The sequence below is a fragment of the Leptonychotes weddellii genome, chromosome 4 (genome assembly GCF_054177405.1).
Source record: "Leptonychotes weddellii isolate Sample4059 chromosome 4, ASM5417740v2, whole genome shotgun sequence".
Taxonomy (NCBI): Eukaryota; Metazoa; Chordata; class Mammalia; order Carnivora; family Phocidae; genus Leptonychotes; species Leptonychotes weddellii.
This window is the reverse complement of record NC_138372.1, coordinates 46,101,074-46,120,363: the sequence shown is the minus strand read 5'-3', so window position 1 is coordinate 46,120,363 and position 19,290 is coordinate 46,101,074. Positions and strand designations below refer to the sequence as shown.

Sequence of the window (19,290 nt, the reverse complement as noted above, 5' to 3'; positions counted from 1 at the left end):
GATATGATACAATTCCCATCAAAATCATCAAAGAGATTTTTTTGTGGAATTTGACAAGCTAGTCTTAAAATTCATAGGGAAAAGAAAAAGGATACAAATAGGTAAGACACCTCTAAAGAAGAAGAAATATGTAAAGGAAATTGCTCTACTAGAAAACAACATTTATTATCATTAGGCTTTAAGAACTGAGCTAGTATAGCATTTGTGCTGGGATAGACATGGGGAACAAAGAGAACGTTCCGAAGCGGACCCCTCCTGATAGCCTGAGCTAGTACAAGTTGCACTACAAGTCAGGAGGCAAAGGCGGACCGATTTTAAACAGTAGGATAGTTCTCTTTTTTTTTTTTTTTTTAAAGATTTTTTTATTTATTCATTTGAGACACAGAGATACAGAGAGAGAGAGAGAGGGAGAGGGAGAGAGCATGAGCAGGGAGAAAGGCAGAGGGAGAGGGAGAAGCAGGCTCCCCGCTGAGCAGGAAGCCCAATGCGAGGCTCGATCCCAGGATGCTGGGATCGTGACCTGAGCCGAAGGCAGACACTTAACCATCTGAGCCACCCAGGCGCCCCTAGGATAGTTCTCTTTATGAGGAAAAAATAAAAATTCATCCCTACCTAATAGCATATCCTAAAATAAATTTTAGATCGACTTAACTGCTAGAATAGAGGTAGGAGAACAGAAATGGATGACTAATTTTGATTGATGGTAAGGAATGTTTTCTCAGTAGAGATAACTTTGAGCTCCTCCTTGGAGGATAAAAGGAGGAGCAATGTGGGAAATGGATTTCCAGGCTGAGAGAACAGCAAGATCAACGTCCCATAAGTTCCCAAGAGTAAGAGGCATTTTCTGGGAATGGACAGACAACTAGCCCAACTGAACAGGAAAGACAGACAACGATGACGAGGGATGATTGGTGCTTTATCACATTTTTGCACCTATGTTTCACTATGTTTCTGGCCTTCATCCTGGCCAGAACCAGTTATATTCATAGGAAGGAAACATTATAACACAGTCCTTCTAGCCTGATTACTAGTCAAAACACCATTCTCATTAACTGCAGCTCAGATAGGCAAAAAGACACCAAAAACATTTTTTAAAGGCTTGAGAGGTTCAAGTTACCTTTTCTTTTTTTTCTTCAGTGTTTTGGTCCTGGTTATTAGTGATTTTGTTAGCCTTGTTAGGCACACTAGGAATGACCTATGACCACAAAAAAAAGGGGGGGGGGAGAAGGAATAAAACATTTAAATGTCACAATCATTACATTTCTTAATTTTTAAAGTTAAAATCTTACTTAAGTCTCTAACTTCATCTAAAAAGTAAAGACATGAGAAGTATAATTCAAAGCAAACAATACAGTCTGAAAAATATTACAAGCTAGGTGACTCAAAATATTGTGTGTGTGTGTGTGTGTGTATGTAACATCAAAGAACAATAAACTCACAATATGTGTAGATCCAGAAAGTGAAAATGACAAAAAAAAAAAAAATCACAATACTGATTATCATCCCAACATCTCATTTTGCAAAATAGTTTTAGGGGTGACCTACATAAACCTCTCCCTAGAACACAGGATGCATCATTTGATAGTTTTACCTTATTCATCATTGTACCCCAATTCAAGTATGTTATCTAGTACACCGTGCACTCTCAATAAATACTTCACTATTACTGTTAGCATGAAGATAAATTACAAATCTATTTACATCCCTGGATAAAAGCTCAATGAGAGCTGGAATTTAGTGATTTATCACTATACATAGTGCTCAGAAAGAACCTATTACATAGCTGCACTCAATAAATGTTTATACATGAACAAAATAGTTCCATTTCATAGAAATACTTTTAATTCTCAATGGTGCCAACAGCATAGTTTACTTTTTGACTCATTTCTTTTTACAAAACAATCTATGAAACATCTTGGGAAAATATAAAATTTTTAGTGATCTTTTTTGTTTTAAGCCTCCTCAAATAGCTAACACAAATAATCTTGGCATAGAATCTGATGACAGACATGAAGGTTAAGAAAAAAATCTCCTTTCCCAGAAATGTAAAGAAACTGCCTGCCTAGGGGTAATTTAAAAAACAAAACAAAACAGGGATGCCTGGGTGGCTCAGTCGGTTAAGCGTCTGCTTTCGGCTCAGGTCATGATCCCAGGATCCTGGGATCGAGTCCCACATTGGGCTCCTTGCTCAGTGAGGAGTCTGCTTCTCCCTCTGCCTGCCACTCCTGCTGCTTGTGCTTTCTCTCTCTCTCTCTAATAAATAAATAAAATCTTTAAAACAAAACAAAACAGCAAAAAACACCTCTCTCTAAATGTAATTTAAGATTAAATTTTCTTCACCTTTAATATAGAGTGTAAAGAAATAAACTGATTTTGGAATAAATGAGAAAGTCTCAGGAATGTTTCATTTCAATAAAAATAAAAAACAACAAAGGCACCTGGCTGGCTCAGTTGGTAGAGCACATGACTCTTCATCTCAGGGTCATGAGTTCAAGCCCCACATTGGGCATGGAGCCTCCTTATAGATAGATAGATAGATAGAAAGAAAATAGTAATGACACTGATCAACATATAATGTTTTGTATGTGAACAGACACTGTTAGTGCTTAGTATTTATTCCTCTATTTAATACAAACAACAATCCAAGTCCATGTTCGAGTTCATTAAACTTTGAGACTTTCTGCAAAACCCCAAAAGAAGTCATTTTATAACATTGGGACCATCAAAGGCCCAAGTTCAAAACCTGGTCGTATTTCTTATCCTGATGAATCTTAAAACAAAATACTTTGCCTTCCTGACAAGTCAGAATACCTGTCCACACTGGACCTACTTTCTCAAACCATGGAAAAAACCAGCTGAAGCTGAACAGTAGAAGCTCTGGGATGGGAAACAATGTCAGTTGCCACCCACAAGGTTTACACTGTTTTTTTTGAATAGCACAGAAAGAAATCTCTGTAAATGTATCATTAGCCAAATTTGGAAGACAAAAGGCTCACCAAGAAGACCGCATCTTTTTTTTTTTTTTTTTTTAAGATTTTGTTTATTTGACAGAGAGAGATACAGCGAGAGAGGGAACACAAGCAGGGGAAGTGGGAGAGGGAGAAGCAGGCTTCCCGCGGAGCAGGGAGCCCGATGCGGGGCTCGATCCTAGGACCCTGGGATCAGGACCCGAGCCGAAGGCAGACGCTTAACGACTGAGCCACCCAGGCGCCCCCGGCATCTTTAATAAAAGTAGAAGACAGCATGTTTCTTGTGAAAGTAAAAACTATTTTTATATGTTTAATATGCAAATGTACACATAAAGTTTAAAAAGGTGCCATTATGAAACCATGATATTAGAGAAGAACAAATGGAATACAGGGGAACAGAAAGCAGCATAGGATAATAAATCTAATGAAATTTAATAATGATCCCAATTTCAAACAGGTTTGTTTTGAAATGTGGAAAAATAATATGTGAAATGTAGTTATGTTATTAAGTGGGGGAAAAAATATGCTGGCATAAAAACTTTCTATAGCAGAGTGCAGTATAAATCATCAGTTCTGCTCTCCAGTAAGCATTTGCCAAATAAATCTAAGTGGATACACACATTTCTTTCCAGCGGAATTCAGGAGAAAAAGCTTAAAAAGGTAATATATTGGTGATACTCCGAAAACATCTTTTAAAAGCGCAAATATAAAAAAGTAAAATATAACTCAAAGAATAAAAAAAAAGTACAAATATAAACACCACTGCTCAATTCATGATGTTGATGACAATCTCCATGTGACCAGGGCACTTTAGACATAGGGGCGTTGATGATCCCAATGTCAGAAAATGACTTCTTTGGGGTTTTGCAGGAAGTCTCAAAGTTTAATGTAAAGTGGTCGAAAATGATTAAGCATTTGGCTGTATTTTCTATTCCTCTGATGACCAATACTACTTGCAACAATAAATAAGCCAAAGAGAGGGCCATTCTGCAAAGATAGGAAACTTGATTCCTTTCAACACTTCATTCAACAGGAATCACTTTGTGTGGGGCGTCTGGGTGGCTCAATCATTAAGCATCTGCCTTCAGCTCAGGTCATGATCCCAGGGTCCTAGGATCGAACCCTGCATCGCGCTCCCTGCTCTGTGGGAAGCCCGCTTCTCCCTCTCCCATTCCCCCTGCTGTGTTCCCTCTCTCGCTGTGTCTCTCTCTGTCAAATAAATAAATAAAATCTTACCAAAAAAAAAAAAAAAAGGAATCACTTTCTGTTAAAAAATGGAACAAGTCATGGACACAGAAATTTACTCCATCACCTGAATGTGCTCCCTTGACTAGAACCAAAGATAGTTCAGTGCTTGATGAACTAAATGCACAATGTGGCAGTCTCTTGTGCTGCACGGGGAATAAGTGACTTGAGCATGACATGATGCTAAAAAGATTAATTCTTTTTTTGAGCAGTGACAGAAATTGCACTGTTTGTGTCATCTAAGCGATAATTTCCACCTTAGCTCACCAGCAAAGGATGGATTAAATGCATGCTTGGACTTTTTGGTTGACTTTATAACCTCCTTTTTTTTGCTTTGAATATTTTTTGGCAGGGTAGTCAGAAGTGGCCACCTAAAGGTATCAAGTAATTGGCTCATTCTCGCTCAAAACTGTTTCTTTGGAAGTACCATTTGGCAAGGAATAATTTGGCCAATTTTCCTATGGAACTCAGTTTCCAGAAATAAAAGTGATAGCCTCAACGACCTTCTCAATATTGTAAGAGCTAAAAGGTGGATTCCAAAAACCTGGATTCCAAAAAAAAGAATTAAAAAGTGTATTCCCCCAAATTTCAAATTGTATGAAAATGAGAAGACTTTATTCAGTTCACCATTCTCGGTGAGTCTTGTCGGTGTAAACACAGCACTGAGACTGGGAGGGGTCATACTGCAACAGAGCACACTCCAGCAGAGCTGCCCCAGTGGGGTGAGCTTGTAGTCCCGTGTGTGCAGGCAGGGTACAAGTATGTCAAAATGTATTGATGCCTCGCCCCCACCCTCAGGGCCGCCAAACATCTGTTCGCCCAGGTTGCCATACATATATTATTTTCTGTATGCCTTGACATACAAAAGGTCGAAAAGCACTGCCTCACTTATTGAAAAGCATTTTTAAAAAATGCAGTTTTTCTACTGTTCAGAAGTGCCTATGTTTTGAACAGCTGTCTTCCACTATAAAAAGGAAAAATAAACATTTCTTCCAGTCACAGGGCTTAGGGGTGATATTTCTGCTGCATATTGCAAAATAAAATACATATCCTGCCACTGACATCTATGTATCGAAGTTCTAATTCCATACCGAAAGGGTAATTTATTACAGATAAAAGTGTTATGATTAAATACTGCTAGTTTTGAATTCAGGATGTCCAACAGAACATACAACAATGCACCATGTCTGCATTTTTACACTCTTTAATAACTACACAGAGCATGGAGGTACCTCTAGAACGTTTTCATATCTGACCCCCTTTATGTTCCAAGTATTTTATAAACAAAGTAACTGACTCAGAAAAGTTAAGTAACTTGTCTCTAAGTCAGCAAAGCTGGTCAACAGGGAATTAAGGAATGGAAAACAGGTCTGACTCCACAGCCTGTGACTTAGACCAAGGCAGACTGGAATGACTCAAAGTTAACCAAAAGACCAAAATCAAAGGAAAAAAAGGGAAAGTGAAGTTAATAACTAAGTTTTTATGAAGTAATGTTTCTTCTAGGCAATAGTAGGATCAAAATCAAAATAAGTGGAAAAATACATGGAGGCAAAAGCTTGGTCCATAGATATATAGAGTATTTTTAAATTTTTTGAAAATATCAACTAAAGCTTACTCTTGGAGTGGATGACAAGCTCTGAACAACGAACACCACAGGATTTCCCGCATTCTTAATGGCCTCCACTGCTTCTCTGTGTGAGGCATTCTGCAAATCTACTCCAGACACCTAAAACAGAGAAGTAATTTCATTTCAATTAGAAAGGCTATAGAGTTCACATGTGTTATATAGTGATGAGAAGAGCCAGTCTACTGAATTAGACCAAAGCCAAAAAAAGGAAAAAAAAAAAAAAAGATTTGCCCACAAAAAGCTTGTTTAAGAACATGTTTAAGGAAAATAACATTCCACCTTCCAGAAAAGTAAGACAAGTATCTTTTTTTTTTTTTTTAAAGATTTTATTTCTTTATTCATGAGAGACAGAGAGAGAGAGAGGCAGAGGGAGAAGCAGGCTCCCAAGGAGCAGAGAGCCCGATGCGGGACTTGATCCCAGGACCCTGGGATCATGACCTGAGCCGAAGGCAGACGCTTAACCATCTGAGCCACCCAGGCGCCCGACAAGTATCTTAATAATAACAGCCCTGGTTAAATATAATTATCCAAAATAGGTAGTTCGGTCAGTGACAGAATCTTAAGAAGTTTCTGAGCTATGATGTCACCTCTACCACTAAACACAGCACAGAATTCTGAGTGGGGACAGGGGAAGGCGGTCTGGACTCTTCTCTCAAATTGAGAAGTACAATATTTTAAGCAAATTGTCCATTATTTTAATTGAGTAGTTGAACATTTCTCAAATTATGTTTAAAAAAGAGCTATGAAAATATCCATAGGTTTTTACTAAAAGTGTTCTCTGTTCAGTAAATTGGGATAAGTATACACAGCTCCTTATACAAATTTCAGACAACCTAACTTGCAAACATGTCCAAAATCTCCAACAGCATTCTGTATCTACCATATTTAACAAAACCAATTTCTCAAACCGATAATGTAACAAAGCCTTAATAAATGTTGGGGTGGCTTATGGTCAGTGGATGTGACAATTTGTGAATACCTCTTTGCCATAAGGAGACCAAAGAAACAGGAATGTAGGTGGATAAGGCTGTGGGATCAAGGTTGGCTTTTGTGTTTAAGATGGGAGGTATTACAGTAATCATGGTGTGGCAGAGAGGGAAAATGCATGCGAGAGAGAGAAGTGACACCTGAGGAAGTGAGTCCTCAGACACCGAAGAGGGAATGACTTCCGTGGCACAAGTTACGGAGGCTGGCTTTAGTTAGAAGCACAAATAGTTCATATGTTGTTACAGATACAGTTAGAAAAAAAGATTTGGCACGCAGTGAGAGCAAGGGGAAGTTCCTTTTTGTACTGCTTCTATTTTCTCCATGAAATAAGAAATAAGTACCATAAACTGAGATTAAAATGGAGGAAGGCAGTTTAGGAGGTGTGAAGGAGTTACCTCTGGAAGCAGGAGAGTGAAACAACTAGGGAAATATTACAGGATTGCAAGGCAGAACTAAAGACTCAGTTGAGAAGGAGCTCATGAATTTAAAATGAGACCAGACAGCCTAGCTGGTTATTTTCTCCAGCCACGCTAGGGACCTGAAATAAGCCAAGAGTTGCATTTAACTAGGATGTGGTTTCCCCAGACAAGTTCAGTAAAAGCAAAGGGGATCCAAGGAGCTGGAAGTGATGAGGATGATCAATCACTGAGTCAGAGCACGGTGAGGAGAAAAGTCAGCCCACCTGAAGCTGAGGGACACAGAGGTAAGGGCCCGAAGGTAGGAGACAGGAGCCCAGTGTGGGAGAGGGGTTTAAAAGCAGGTGAGTGTAGCGCCCAGTGCAAGGGAGAGTGCAGAGAGATGAGTCAGGGAGGCAGCTGAAGCCACACGACCACACAGAGGCTGTGGCAAGAACTTTGGCCTTTTATTCTGACAGATATCCCCTGGAAGGTTTTAATGAAACCTTCTCTTCTGTGAAAACCTCTTTTCTGTGAAAACATCTCTTCCCATATGAACTCAGGAAGGATATGAATAATAGTAAACCAATATAGAAAAAAATTTAACTGAAGCTTAAAAGCTATCACAACAGTTTGGAGAAGCTTCTTATGAATAACCTAATCCCCAAAACATTCAACAGTAAGAGAAGTAGAAGCTATAGAACCATTTCATCTTCGAGTAATAATCAGCTTTTGTTTCCCCAACACACATTTCCACAGGGTTAAATGGGAATCACTGAAGTTAGAAGTTAGGGAAAAAATGGAATTCTGTTATATTACAGCAGAAATATAATCTTACGCTTTTCTCAGCTTTAAATGTATAACCCAGAAGTATGTCCATTCACACAGGTAAGACCCATTTCCCAAAATTAAATTAATCGCTAACTTCCCAGGTCAACAAATCCTTCTTTATACAGATCTAGCTCCTTTATGCAATTGTTTCAAGGCAGAGAGAAATGATTATTAAGCTTTCCTTAAAAACAAAACAAATGAGTAATGCTTTTCACAGGAAAAAAAAAGTAAACAAATGACTCCATATGCTTGACAAAATAAATATTAAAGTGTTAACATTTCAAATCTGCTGTGGGTTTAAAGAAATTATTAAATCTGGGATAAAACAGTGGGTTCTTATTAGTATATAAAAGTGATGGATAAGTAAGAGAATACTTTGTATTCAACTCAAAGCAGGAAAGATGAAGGGGAAAACACCTAATTTAAAAAGATAAAACAATGAGCAATACAATTAGAAAACAGGCAAAAGACATGCACAAACATTTCACTAAAGAGGACATGTACAGATGGCATGAAGAGTTCTTTATTATTAGCCATTAGGGAAACTCAGAACAATGAGATATCACTATCTACCTATGAGACTGTCCAAAATGAAAAATAGTGACAACACCAAATGTTGGTGAAAATGTGGAGAAACCGGATCACTCACATACTGCTGGTGGAAATGTAAAATAGTACAGCTACTCTGGAAAATAGTTCCTTTCAAAACTAAAAATGGACTTACCATACAACCAGCAACTGCATTCTTGGGCATTTACTGCAGACAAATGGAGACTTATTTTCACTTAGGAACTTGTATACAAATGTGTATAGACGTTTTATTCATAATAACCAAGAACTGGAAACCATGTGCCTTTCTTTTATATATATATATGTATATATATACACACACACACATACACACACACACATATATATTAAAGATTTATTTACTTATTTGAGAAAGAAAGAGGGAGAACACAAGCGCACGGGGCAGGGTGGGCGGGGCGGGGGCGGACAGGGAAAGAGAGAGTCCCAAGCAGACTGCCAACAAAGGGCGCGGAAGCCAACAAAGGGCGACTGCACTACCCTGAGATCATGACCTGAGCCGAAACCAAGAGTCGCCACCCAGGCACCCCAACCCAGGTGTCTTCCAATGAGTGAATGGTTAAACTGTGGTACCTCCACACCATAGAAGTATTCAGTCACAATAACAGGGAATGAACTATTGATGGACACAACAAATTAAATGAACTTCAGTGCAATTATGCTGAGTGAGAAAAGCCAATCTCAAAAAGATGCAGAATACGTAATTCCATTTATGTGACAACTGTGAAATAACATAATTATAGACATGAAGAAACAGATTAGTGGTTGCCAGAGGTTGGGTATGGGGGGATATGGTAGGGGAGATGAACGGCTGTAGAGGGCAACACAGGGGAGTCTTACAGTGATACACTGAGTTTCTTTGATTGTGGGGGTGGTCAGGCAAGGCTACACATGTGATAAAACTGCGTAGAGCTATAAAAATACACCAAGTTATATATCAGTGCCTATGTAACTGGTGTTGTGCCCTTATCAGTATTTTGGTTCTGCTCATGTTCTACAGTTGTGTCACACAGTAACCTGGGGGGGAGGCTGAGGGAGGAGCACCTGGGACTTCCTTGTACATTTCTTTACAATTTCCTTTGACTGTTTCAAAATAGAAAGTTAAGGGGAAGAAAAAGGACCACACAAAACACAGATACATATTTAAAAACTAAGTTCAAATATATCAGTAATCAAAGTAAAAAATGAATCCGTGTCAGTTCTTTACTAGATGAAGATTATCAAGGTAGATTTAAAAAAGCAAAATCCAGTTATATATGTTGCTTACAAAACATACAACTAAAACAAAATCACAAGGGTAAAAATGAAGGAATGAAAAAAACAATGTGCTATGTATGCAAATACTAAATAAAGGAAACCCCACCTGCCCCTGAAGTCAGAGTAATCCTTTTAAAATATGTACACATTCACAATTCTAGAATGGACAACTTTCCAAGCTCTCTGTGATGTGGCTTCACATTACCTCTCAGACTTTTCTCTTCACACTCTCTTGCTCACTCTACCTACATTAGTGGTGCTGGACTTCTTTCTGTTCCTTCAACATAGTCAGGCAAACTCCTACCTCAGAGCTTAAGCATTTTAGTTCTTTCTGCCTAGAGACTTCTTCCCCTATACATCCACATGGCTCACTCTCTCACTTCCTGTATTTGTCCCAACATCATCTTCCATAACCTATCTATCGGTTGCAATCAGCACCTCCACTGCCCTTCGTTCCTCCTTATCTTTCTGCTATTTACTACAATCTAACACTCTACATATTACGTACGTTATCTATCTTCCCCACTACCATGTAAATAACCTAAGAGTAGGAATTTTGCTCATTTTCTTCACTGCCATAACCCCAGTGTGTTTGAAATCTTTTAATTTCAAAAACACAAATATAACCTAATATTTGTATATTCAGAGCAATTTTACACAGTTCTTGGCTTTAATCGTCACAATGATGCTATGAGTTTTAGATTCTCATTTCCATTTTATTTCGAAATTGAGAATAAGGTGGGTTTAATAATATGTCCAAGAACAGATACAAAATAAACAGCACAATCAAGACTTCAACCCGTGACCTCCAGGGCTCTTTTCATTCTATCAGAACTAAAGCACCACAGCTGAAGTTTAGCATCATAAAGCATGTATCAAGAACACTATTCTGGGATTGAAGCTATTTAATATGATGTCCATCCAATAAACCCAGTGCAAAGAAATGTATGAGATTCAGACCTCAGGACATTCTCAGCGCCTTGATGTGCCCTAAACTCTGCTGCTCTGTAAAGCCTACGCATGTGAACAATGGAGTCACCCCTTCCTCCAATGGAGGCTGGATGAGCATGGCTATCCCACTGACACATATTTATACAATGTAGAGCTTGTTATAGGGAATATAGTCAATAATATTGTAATAATGTTGTATGGCAACAGATGCTAACCACACTCGTGGCGAGCATTGCATAATGTACAGAATTGTCTATACCTAGTACACCTGCAAGTTAATGTCACATTGTATGACAACTATACTTCAATTTAAAAGCAGAACATTAGAAATTTTTTAAATGATGAAAAAAAATTAGAGTTTGTTGAAGACTATGGGAGAAACACAATGCTAACGAGCTGACTCATTCTGTTAAATTGTAAAATTGTTTTTTTAGTCAGCTGATCCTTTGTCTATGCTATATGATAACCACCCCAACTTTAAAATGCATAAAATTATGCAAACAACATACAAACTAGGGCATTGAAAGAAAATACACCAATTGTATCCACATATACCCCCAACAAATGAAGGAAGGACTTCCAGTTAAATGATTACTGTCTTAAAGTAGGTTTCAAACAAAAACGGAATTTTAACATCACTTACCTCAAGTATTTTATCTCCTGTTTTAAGAGCATTTGTTTTTCCTGCTGGACTGTCTTCTAAAACTTGTTTGATAAATATACCTTTAAGTTCCTCTCCATTCTTCAGGCGTTTTATAACAGTTTGTCCACCAACAATACTAATACCAAGAGACACATTGGGTTCCCTAAATATCTCAACACTGTAAAAAGAAAATGAATTCACTTATGAGCAAGTTAATATAATTTGTTGGATGGTCACTATAAGTGTTTGATTTGGACCATATCCTTGTGACTCATATTTTATATGAATATATTTTTACAATTTTCGAAACTGTACCTAGTTCCAAAATTATAGGACATTATCAATCATTCATGGCCCACGTGAAAGCTTGAATTTGGAAATATTTCTAAAACAATAAATACACCCTCTTAATATTCAGAGATTTTGGTTGGCCTTAATGTTCCCATCTCCTACCACAATATATTTTCTATAATTAGTTCTTTAATTCTATATCCCTAACATCAGCAAAGAATGGATGAAGGAAATAACAAATGGGTGGGTGGGTGGGGGAATCAAGAAAGTCGCATATTATCATTTTGGCAAAAAGCACAGACTTCCACAATAAAATAAATTTGCCACTAAAAGGCTTCTTGCCCTAGCTGCCTTTTCCAGTCAGCAGGTTTAACCTGTGCTTCTTTAAGTAGGGGACAGATTTTGCTCTTAAAGCTGGCAGGCTCTCTTTTCTTCCTACCTCCACATCACTTTTTAAAATAAAGTATGGAATAAAACTTGCCCTTCAAATGGTTATGAATTTTACTCAGACTGCAGATGTGGCCAATGATTAATTGAAATTAAAAAGTAGTTCAGAAAAACAGTGCCCAAGAGTCTTTAAGACAAAACACAGAAGTGCAAGAAGAAAACAGACCATGTGGGTGGGTACCGTGGGATTAATAATGCATGCAGAATAGAGCAGCTAAAGGAAGACTTTTATATTCTGTTAGCTCAAACAAGACACAAACTTGGACGAACACAAGAGGAGGAGGATAGAGATAAATGAATACATGCTAGAAGCCTCAACTACTGTTGCTGTTATTTAAAAAAACAAAAAAAAAAAGGAAGAAATTTTACTGCATTCAAGGCAGTGGTGCAATAATAAAGTATACTTAGTCCATTGGTTACTATCATACATGGACATTTGTAAATTGCTTTTTCTGAAAAACTATGATAAAACTTTCCATTTAATGTTGATTATAGTCATTTTGCCTGGCTAAAAATCCCTAGATAAGACAAAACTAAAATTTAGGCCAGCCTACATGTGGATGATGGCAATTTCTCAATCAGTACATGTCCACATGACACTATGAAATTTAAGAGCAACTAACTGATTGTGTTCTCCTGAGAAAGCCAATAATGTCATCAACATACATTCTTGGTGGACCCCAGTGGCTGAAGTTTGGAGTTTCTTCTCCTTCACCTTCTTCTCTTTCAGGTAACTCACTGAGGGGAGAGAAAGGAAAAAACATGGTGATTAACATAATAAAAAAAAGAAAAGAGGGGCGCCTGGGTGGCTCAGTTGGTTAAGCGACTGCCTTCGGCTCAGGTCATGATCCTGGAGTCCCTGGATCGAGTCCCGCATCGGGCTCCCTGCTTGGCAGGGAGTCTGCTTCGCCCTCTGACCCTATCCGCTCTCATGTGTTCTTTCTCTCTCATTCTCTCTCTCTCAAATAAATAAAATCTTTAAAAAAAAAAAAAAAAAGAAAGAAAAGAAAAAACACACAATTTGTAAAACAGTGTTGTATTAAAGGCTCCTAGAAACTTTCAAAATTAAACAATCTATATGTAAATAGTTCTTAATTTTTAAGCTTTTAAAATATTTACATCAATAAAATACATACATCAACCAGAACATTAATGTTCAACTCAATAAATATCCACCTGTCTCCAAAAAGTCATAGAACTATTATAAACACTTTTATTGGTGACACTCTAGATGCAATTTTCTAAAAATCTGTGCTTGATTTGTACAATATCACATTTGTTTTTCTATCAACATATAAAATATTAGGAAATATATTCCTTCAAACTTGGTACTGATGAACCAGCAAAGAGAACACTCCAGCATAAATCAACATCAATAGCTGAAATGGCTAAACGGTTGGTAAGCACAATCCCTCTTTCTAGATCTGTCACCCTGACCCTAAATAATTCCCTTGTCATTTGTATCCCATGAATGTTTTGTGTCATTATCCATCACTCTGCACTTTGCAGAGATTTACTTATGTTAGATCTAATTCGATCCTACCTACCACCACACTTTCACCCATCAAGTTATGTTAGTATGGAAATAACAACATAAAATGCTGAATTACAGAATACCTACAAAGGTAATGCTATTGAATAGGGTAGACACATTACCATACATTATCTAAAGGAGGAATCAGGAGTGCTAAGCTCCAGTCTAACCTGCACCATGAAATGGATGTGACTCTGGACCACCAAATTAGATAATAGGTCTGACAGCGTAAGTTGTATTACTCTACACAAAAATGGAGGCACTACCTCTTCCATTTCATGTTCACAAAAACCCTGTGAAGCAGCACTGCAGGTCATACTATTATATTTTCCACATGAGGAACTGAGGCTCACAGAAGGCTCCTGAGCACACAGCCTCTTCACAATATCCAAATCTATGTTGCAGCACGCAAAGTTTCAATGCTGTATTTTTCTCTGAACTCTCAAATAAGTCCCATAAAAAGTAATAAAACTCCACCTATTTGCTGCTTCTACAGACTTTCTAGGATATAATGGTTTAAGGCTGAGTGAGAAAGAGAAAATGGAAAGGATCTAGACAATCCAAAAAATCAGTTAAGAAATTGCAATCATGGGGTTCCTGGGTGGCTCAGTCGGGTGAGCGTCTGCCTTCGGCTCAGGTCATGATCTCAGTCAGGGTCCTGGGATGGAGCCCTGCAAGTGGCTTCCTGCTCAGCGGGGAGTCTGCTTCTCCCTCTCTCTCTACCCCTCGTTCTCTCTCTTGTAAATAAATAAAATCTTAAAAAAAAAAAAAAAGGAACTGGGATCATCAGGGGCCATTAACATCTCACCCACTACCAGATGGCTTTCTTGCCTCAGACAGTGTATTTTTTATTATTAAAAGCATCACAATATTCAAGGAAAAAGAACTTGGCAGATACTTCCCAATTACTTATCTAATGTCCTCTCCCTCCTTCCTAACCAACATAACCTCTCGTTTATTCCAGGTGGCACTATGCCCAGCTTTAAAGAAATACATTTTCTGGACTTCCTTTCAGCTAATGGTAACTGGATGTTGTGTTCTGAAATAAAAGTAAAAGTCCCTAGAGATTTCCAGAAAAACTCATTGAATGGAGAGAGAATCATCTGGCAGGAGGCTTTTTCTTTTTTTTTTTTTTTTTATTTTAAGATTTTTTTTTTTTTTATTTGAGAGAGAGAGAGGATGAGAGAGAGCACATGAGAGGGGGGAGGGTCAGAGGGAGAAGCAGACTCCCTGCCGAGCAGGGAGCCCGATGCGGGACTCGATCCTGGGACTCCAGGATCATGACCTGAGCCGAAGGCAGTTGCTTAACCAAGTGAGCCACCCAGGCGCCCCTGGCAGGAGGCTTTTTCTAGGACCTTCCCTTTCTTCTTGCCTAGAAGGCAGAGATGACATTGGCGGTGGAGCACCCATTTTAAAATCATGAAGAAACAATGACTAAACCAATACATTAAGAAAATAGCAGAGCAGAAAGAAGAAGGTTTTTAAGACCCTGACAGATCACCTTCTTCAGGGGTTTTTACATAAAAAAGATTAAGGCCCTGTTTGTTTAAGCTACACTAAGTGGGGTGTTTGTTTATAAGCAGCTGAATGCAATCCTTAAATGATACCCATGATTCTACCAACTTAAGTCTTTATTTATCACATTACATTGTTTTTTGTACATGTGCATATATGTTTGTTGGATAGTTGTGATAGCAGAAACTTCCATATTTTGATTACCCTATGTAATAGTAAGGATTAAATGATATATGACTGGCATTTAATTGAGGCTTAACATTCATTCCCTTTACAATTTTTTTCGTTTGAATTTGTATCAAAATTTTCCTTGTGTATTATAATCATTTTTTTATTTAATAGCATCTTAATAGCCCATGCTATTGATGTAATTTATTTGCTATCCCAAATATGATACACTGAGATTATATCCTGGAATATGGCTATTACTGCAAGGAATATCTTCATGCTCTGCTGTATTTTTTTATTTTTATTTTTTAGATTTATTTTAGAGAGAGAGCACATGCGAGCTGGCGGAGGGGGAGAGGGGGATAGAGAATCCTCAAGTAGACTCCACACTGAGCTTGGAGCCCGATGCAGGGCTCAATCACACGACCCTGAGATCATGATGTGAACCAAAATCAAGAGGCAGCCGCTTAACTGACTGAGCCACCCAGGCACCCCACTCTGTTGTATTTTAGAATTCCCCTTTAAATATAAACTGAAGATTACAATTAAAAATCCAAAAAGCAAATCAACACTGAAACCTTCCTCCTCTCATTTTCTACTTTCCTGTATCCCAAATTGTAATAGGTGTGATAATAAGAAGCACTGAGCTTCTACAACCCTTAAATTTCTCAAGTGACAGAGGTGATAGGATCATCTTTTGTTATTTATAACAAGCCCTTTTCAACCATACCTGAGTTTATTATGCTAGTAAGGGGACTTTTGGTGAGGCCTTAGACAGCTTCAGGACGGGGTCTGGTTGCCACAACAACAACCATACGATTAGTTAGAACTTTCAGTCTCACCCTCCTCTGAGAAGAGGAGAGGGGCTAGAGATGGAGTTCAATCACTGATGGCCAATGATGTAACCAGTCATGCTCACATAATGGAACTTCCAGACTGGCACATACATCAAGGTATTGATGTACTGGCGGAGGGGAGGGGGGACGCACCCAGGAAATGCATGGAAGCTCTGTGCATCCTCCATACCTCCCCTCCCCTCCATACCTTGCCCTATGCATCTCTTCTATTTGGCTATTTCTCAGTTGTATCTTTTATAATAAACCAGTCAGCATAAGTAAAGCACTTTCCTAATTTCTGTGAGCCATCCTAGCAAATCAAAGGTTTTGATCATCAAACCTGAGAAAGGGATCATGGGAACTCCCAATTTGTAGCTGGTTGGTCAGACGCACAGCTAGCAACACGGAACTTGTGACGGGCATCTGAAGTCAGGACAGTCTTGTGGGACTAAGTCCTTAGACTGTGCAATCAGCACTAACTCTGAGTAGCTAGTGTCAGAAGTGAATTGAATTTTAAGACAACAGTTAGTGTCCAGAGAATCAGTAGTTGGGCAGAGGGGAAAACACACATATTTGGTGTCAGAAGTGTTGTGAGCAAAAACAGTTCATAAGAGGCATTAAGAAGAAGAAGAAGAAGAAGAAAATCCCACATAGGTATTTTTACTATGGTACATGTATGCTACTGTTATTCAATTTTTAGAAACCTAAAACAGAATGGAAACCAAGTTTTAACATTAGTATGGACGATTGGTTTCCCCACTTAAAAAAATGAAAACCAAAATTTCCAAAACAGCTGGCTTTCACATACAACTAAGGGGGGAAAGAAAACACTGTCTAGAATATGCAAGATTTTAGTTTTGATAGTGTAACAAAAGGATTATTCTGTTGGAAGAAACTGACTTTTTCAAAGCATATTATATTTCTTTAGGAAGTTTACACATATTTTCTTCAGATTATTTCATACCTAGAGAGAGATTAAACTTGCAAAAGCTTAGGGGTACCTGGCTGGCTCAGTTGGGGGAGCATGTGACTCTTGATCTCAGGATTGTGAGTTCAAGCCCCACGTTGGTTGTGGAGATTACTTAAAAATAAAATCTTTAAAGTACAATAAAACAACCAAAAAAAAAAAAAACCCATCTTGCAAAAGCTTATCTAGATAGTGTGATTTATTTTGGAAATACTATCACAAGAGATGAGCAACTATACAAACTAATGTGGTCACTTTACACTGATGAATGCATATACCTTTTAACCCAAATTAAAAATTAACTGAAAAAGTAAAATATTTTTCTGCATATATTAAGATCTAAATTTACACAAACATATTTAAAACTTTAACAAGGGTTTTCTGACCTCAAATTTTATAATTTGCACTGATTAAATATGGTCAGTAGCTCAATCAGTTAGAATCTCATGTTAAAATAAATGAAATGTACTTCTTACACTTTGATCCAGAGTTTTATAACCAATTTTCCCCAGAGGAATTAACCATCCAATAGAAACAGTGCTTTTTATTTTTGACCTTTATAACAAATGGACAAAGTTAACACTTTTACAGAACTGGGGGGAAAGGTGGACCACCCCATTAATGAACAAGTGGATATTAATGTAAGATTTGATGATATACAACCTCTAGGCAAATCAAATTTTCAGCATCATACAAAAATGAGATGAATCAGACCTTTTCTTTCCAACGTACCTTCTTTCATATAAAATTTCTACCTACTAAGTACTAAGCCAAAATGTGTGTCAAGTAAACTCCGCACTCTAAAATGATGCAAGCAGGACGAGTTTTGGTTGTAACTAAACTATCTTGAGATTGCTTTCCTCTTTAAATACAGATTCTATATGGTAATTTTGCATGACACACCACAGGAAACAGGACAATAGGCACTAGTGTTTTTCACACTAGTAGGGCTACTTACACAGACGTTACACTGTGATTTTGAAGTTGCAAAGCAAATTATTATCTGACACGAGTATACATAAAGAATTAGGCATTCCCTTACATTAAAGTTTAGAAGGACACAGACTGTGCTGAGGGAAAGAAGCCAGACACAAAAAAGTACCTACTGTATGACAACATTTACATGAGTTCTAGAATGGGAGAAATAATTTATGGTGTTAGAAGTCATATTAGTAGTTGCCTGGGGCAGGATACTGCCAAGGAGTGATGGATGTAATATCTTGATCAGGCTGTGAATGAATTTATCAAAATTAAGCAAACTGTCCCTTAAAATTTGTGCATTTTATATAAATATGTAAAACTGTGCTTAAGAGTTTTGTTAAGAAACAAAAACTCAAGCCATAATGGGTAAGTTGCTTTCTTATATCAAATTTACTTCTCATTTGGCCTTCTGTAAAGCCTAAATTAGTAAACAAAGATCTAATTATATTTTCAAACACATTAGTGTAATGCTCTATGTACCTCTTGTCCTAATTTTTCACATTTGTCTTCGCCTGCAGAGCAGACAACAGCTCCAACAGCATTATACTAGAAATCTCCCGTTTTCCTCCCAACTCAAACACTCCAGAGTAGTCTTTGCTCAAATGTACATATTTATTCTCCCCTAATCCTCAGCCTCTTACCAATGTTCTGAATCTACACAAAATTTACCTTAAAGGTAAATCTATTAGATATCCACCATTGCCTTACAAAGCTTTACATGCCAGGCACTGTACTGGGGCTCAAAATTGAACAATAATTTGGGCGCCTGGGTGGCTCAGTTGGTTAAGCGACTGCCTTCGGCTCAGGTCATGATCCTGGAGTCCCTGGATCGAGTCCCGCATCCGGCTCCCTGCTCGGCGAGGAGCCTGCTTCTCCCTCTAACCCTCCCCCCTCTCATGTACTCTCTCTCTCTCTCATTCTCGCTCTCTCAAATAAATATAAAAAAAAAAATTTAACAATAATTCATTTAATCCTTTCCCCAAATATGACACCCCCCTCCTATTTTACCTGCCATATTCAAAACAAAGGATCAATACCTGAAAGCATTTATTTTCATT

The 19,290-nt window shown here is 37.9% G+C and overlaps 1 protein-coding gene across 1 annotated transcript in view; it reads right to left on the bottom strand.

The window, feature by feature from the left end:
• PATJ (PATJ crumbs cell polarity complex component) overlaps positions 1-19,290 on the bottom strand; it is a 332,644-nt gene that overhangs the window by 191,720 nt on the left and 121,634 nt on the right. The window contains exons 23-26 of the mRNA XM_081816865.1: positions 12,898-12,969; positions 11,494-11,671; positions 5,830-5,940; positions 1,118-1,195 (exon numbers count right to left, since the gene is read on the bottom strand). Of these exons, the coding sequence (XP_081672991.1) occupies positions 1,118-1,195; positions 5,830-5,940; positions 11,494-11,671; positions 12,898-12,969 (439 nt within the window). The remainder of the gene's footprint in view (positions 1-1,117; positions 1,196-5,829; positions 5,941-11,493; positions 11,672-12,897; positions 12,970-19,290) is intronic.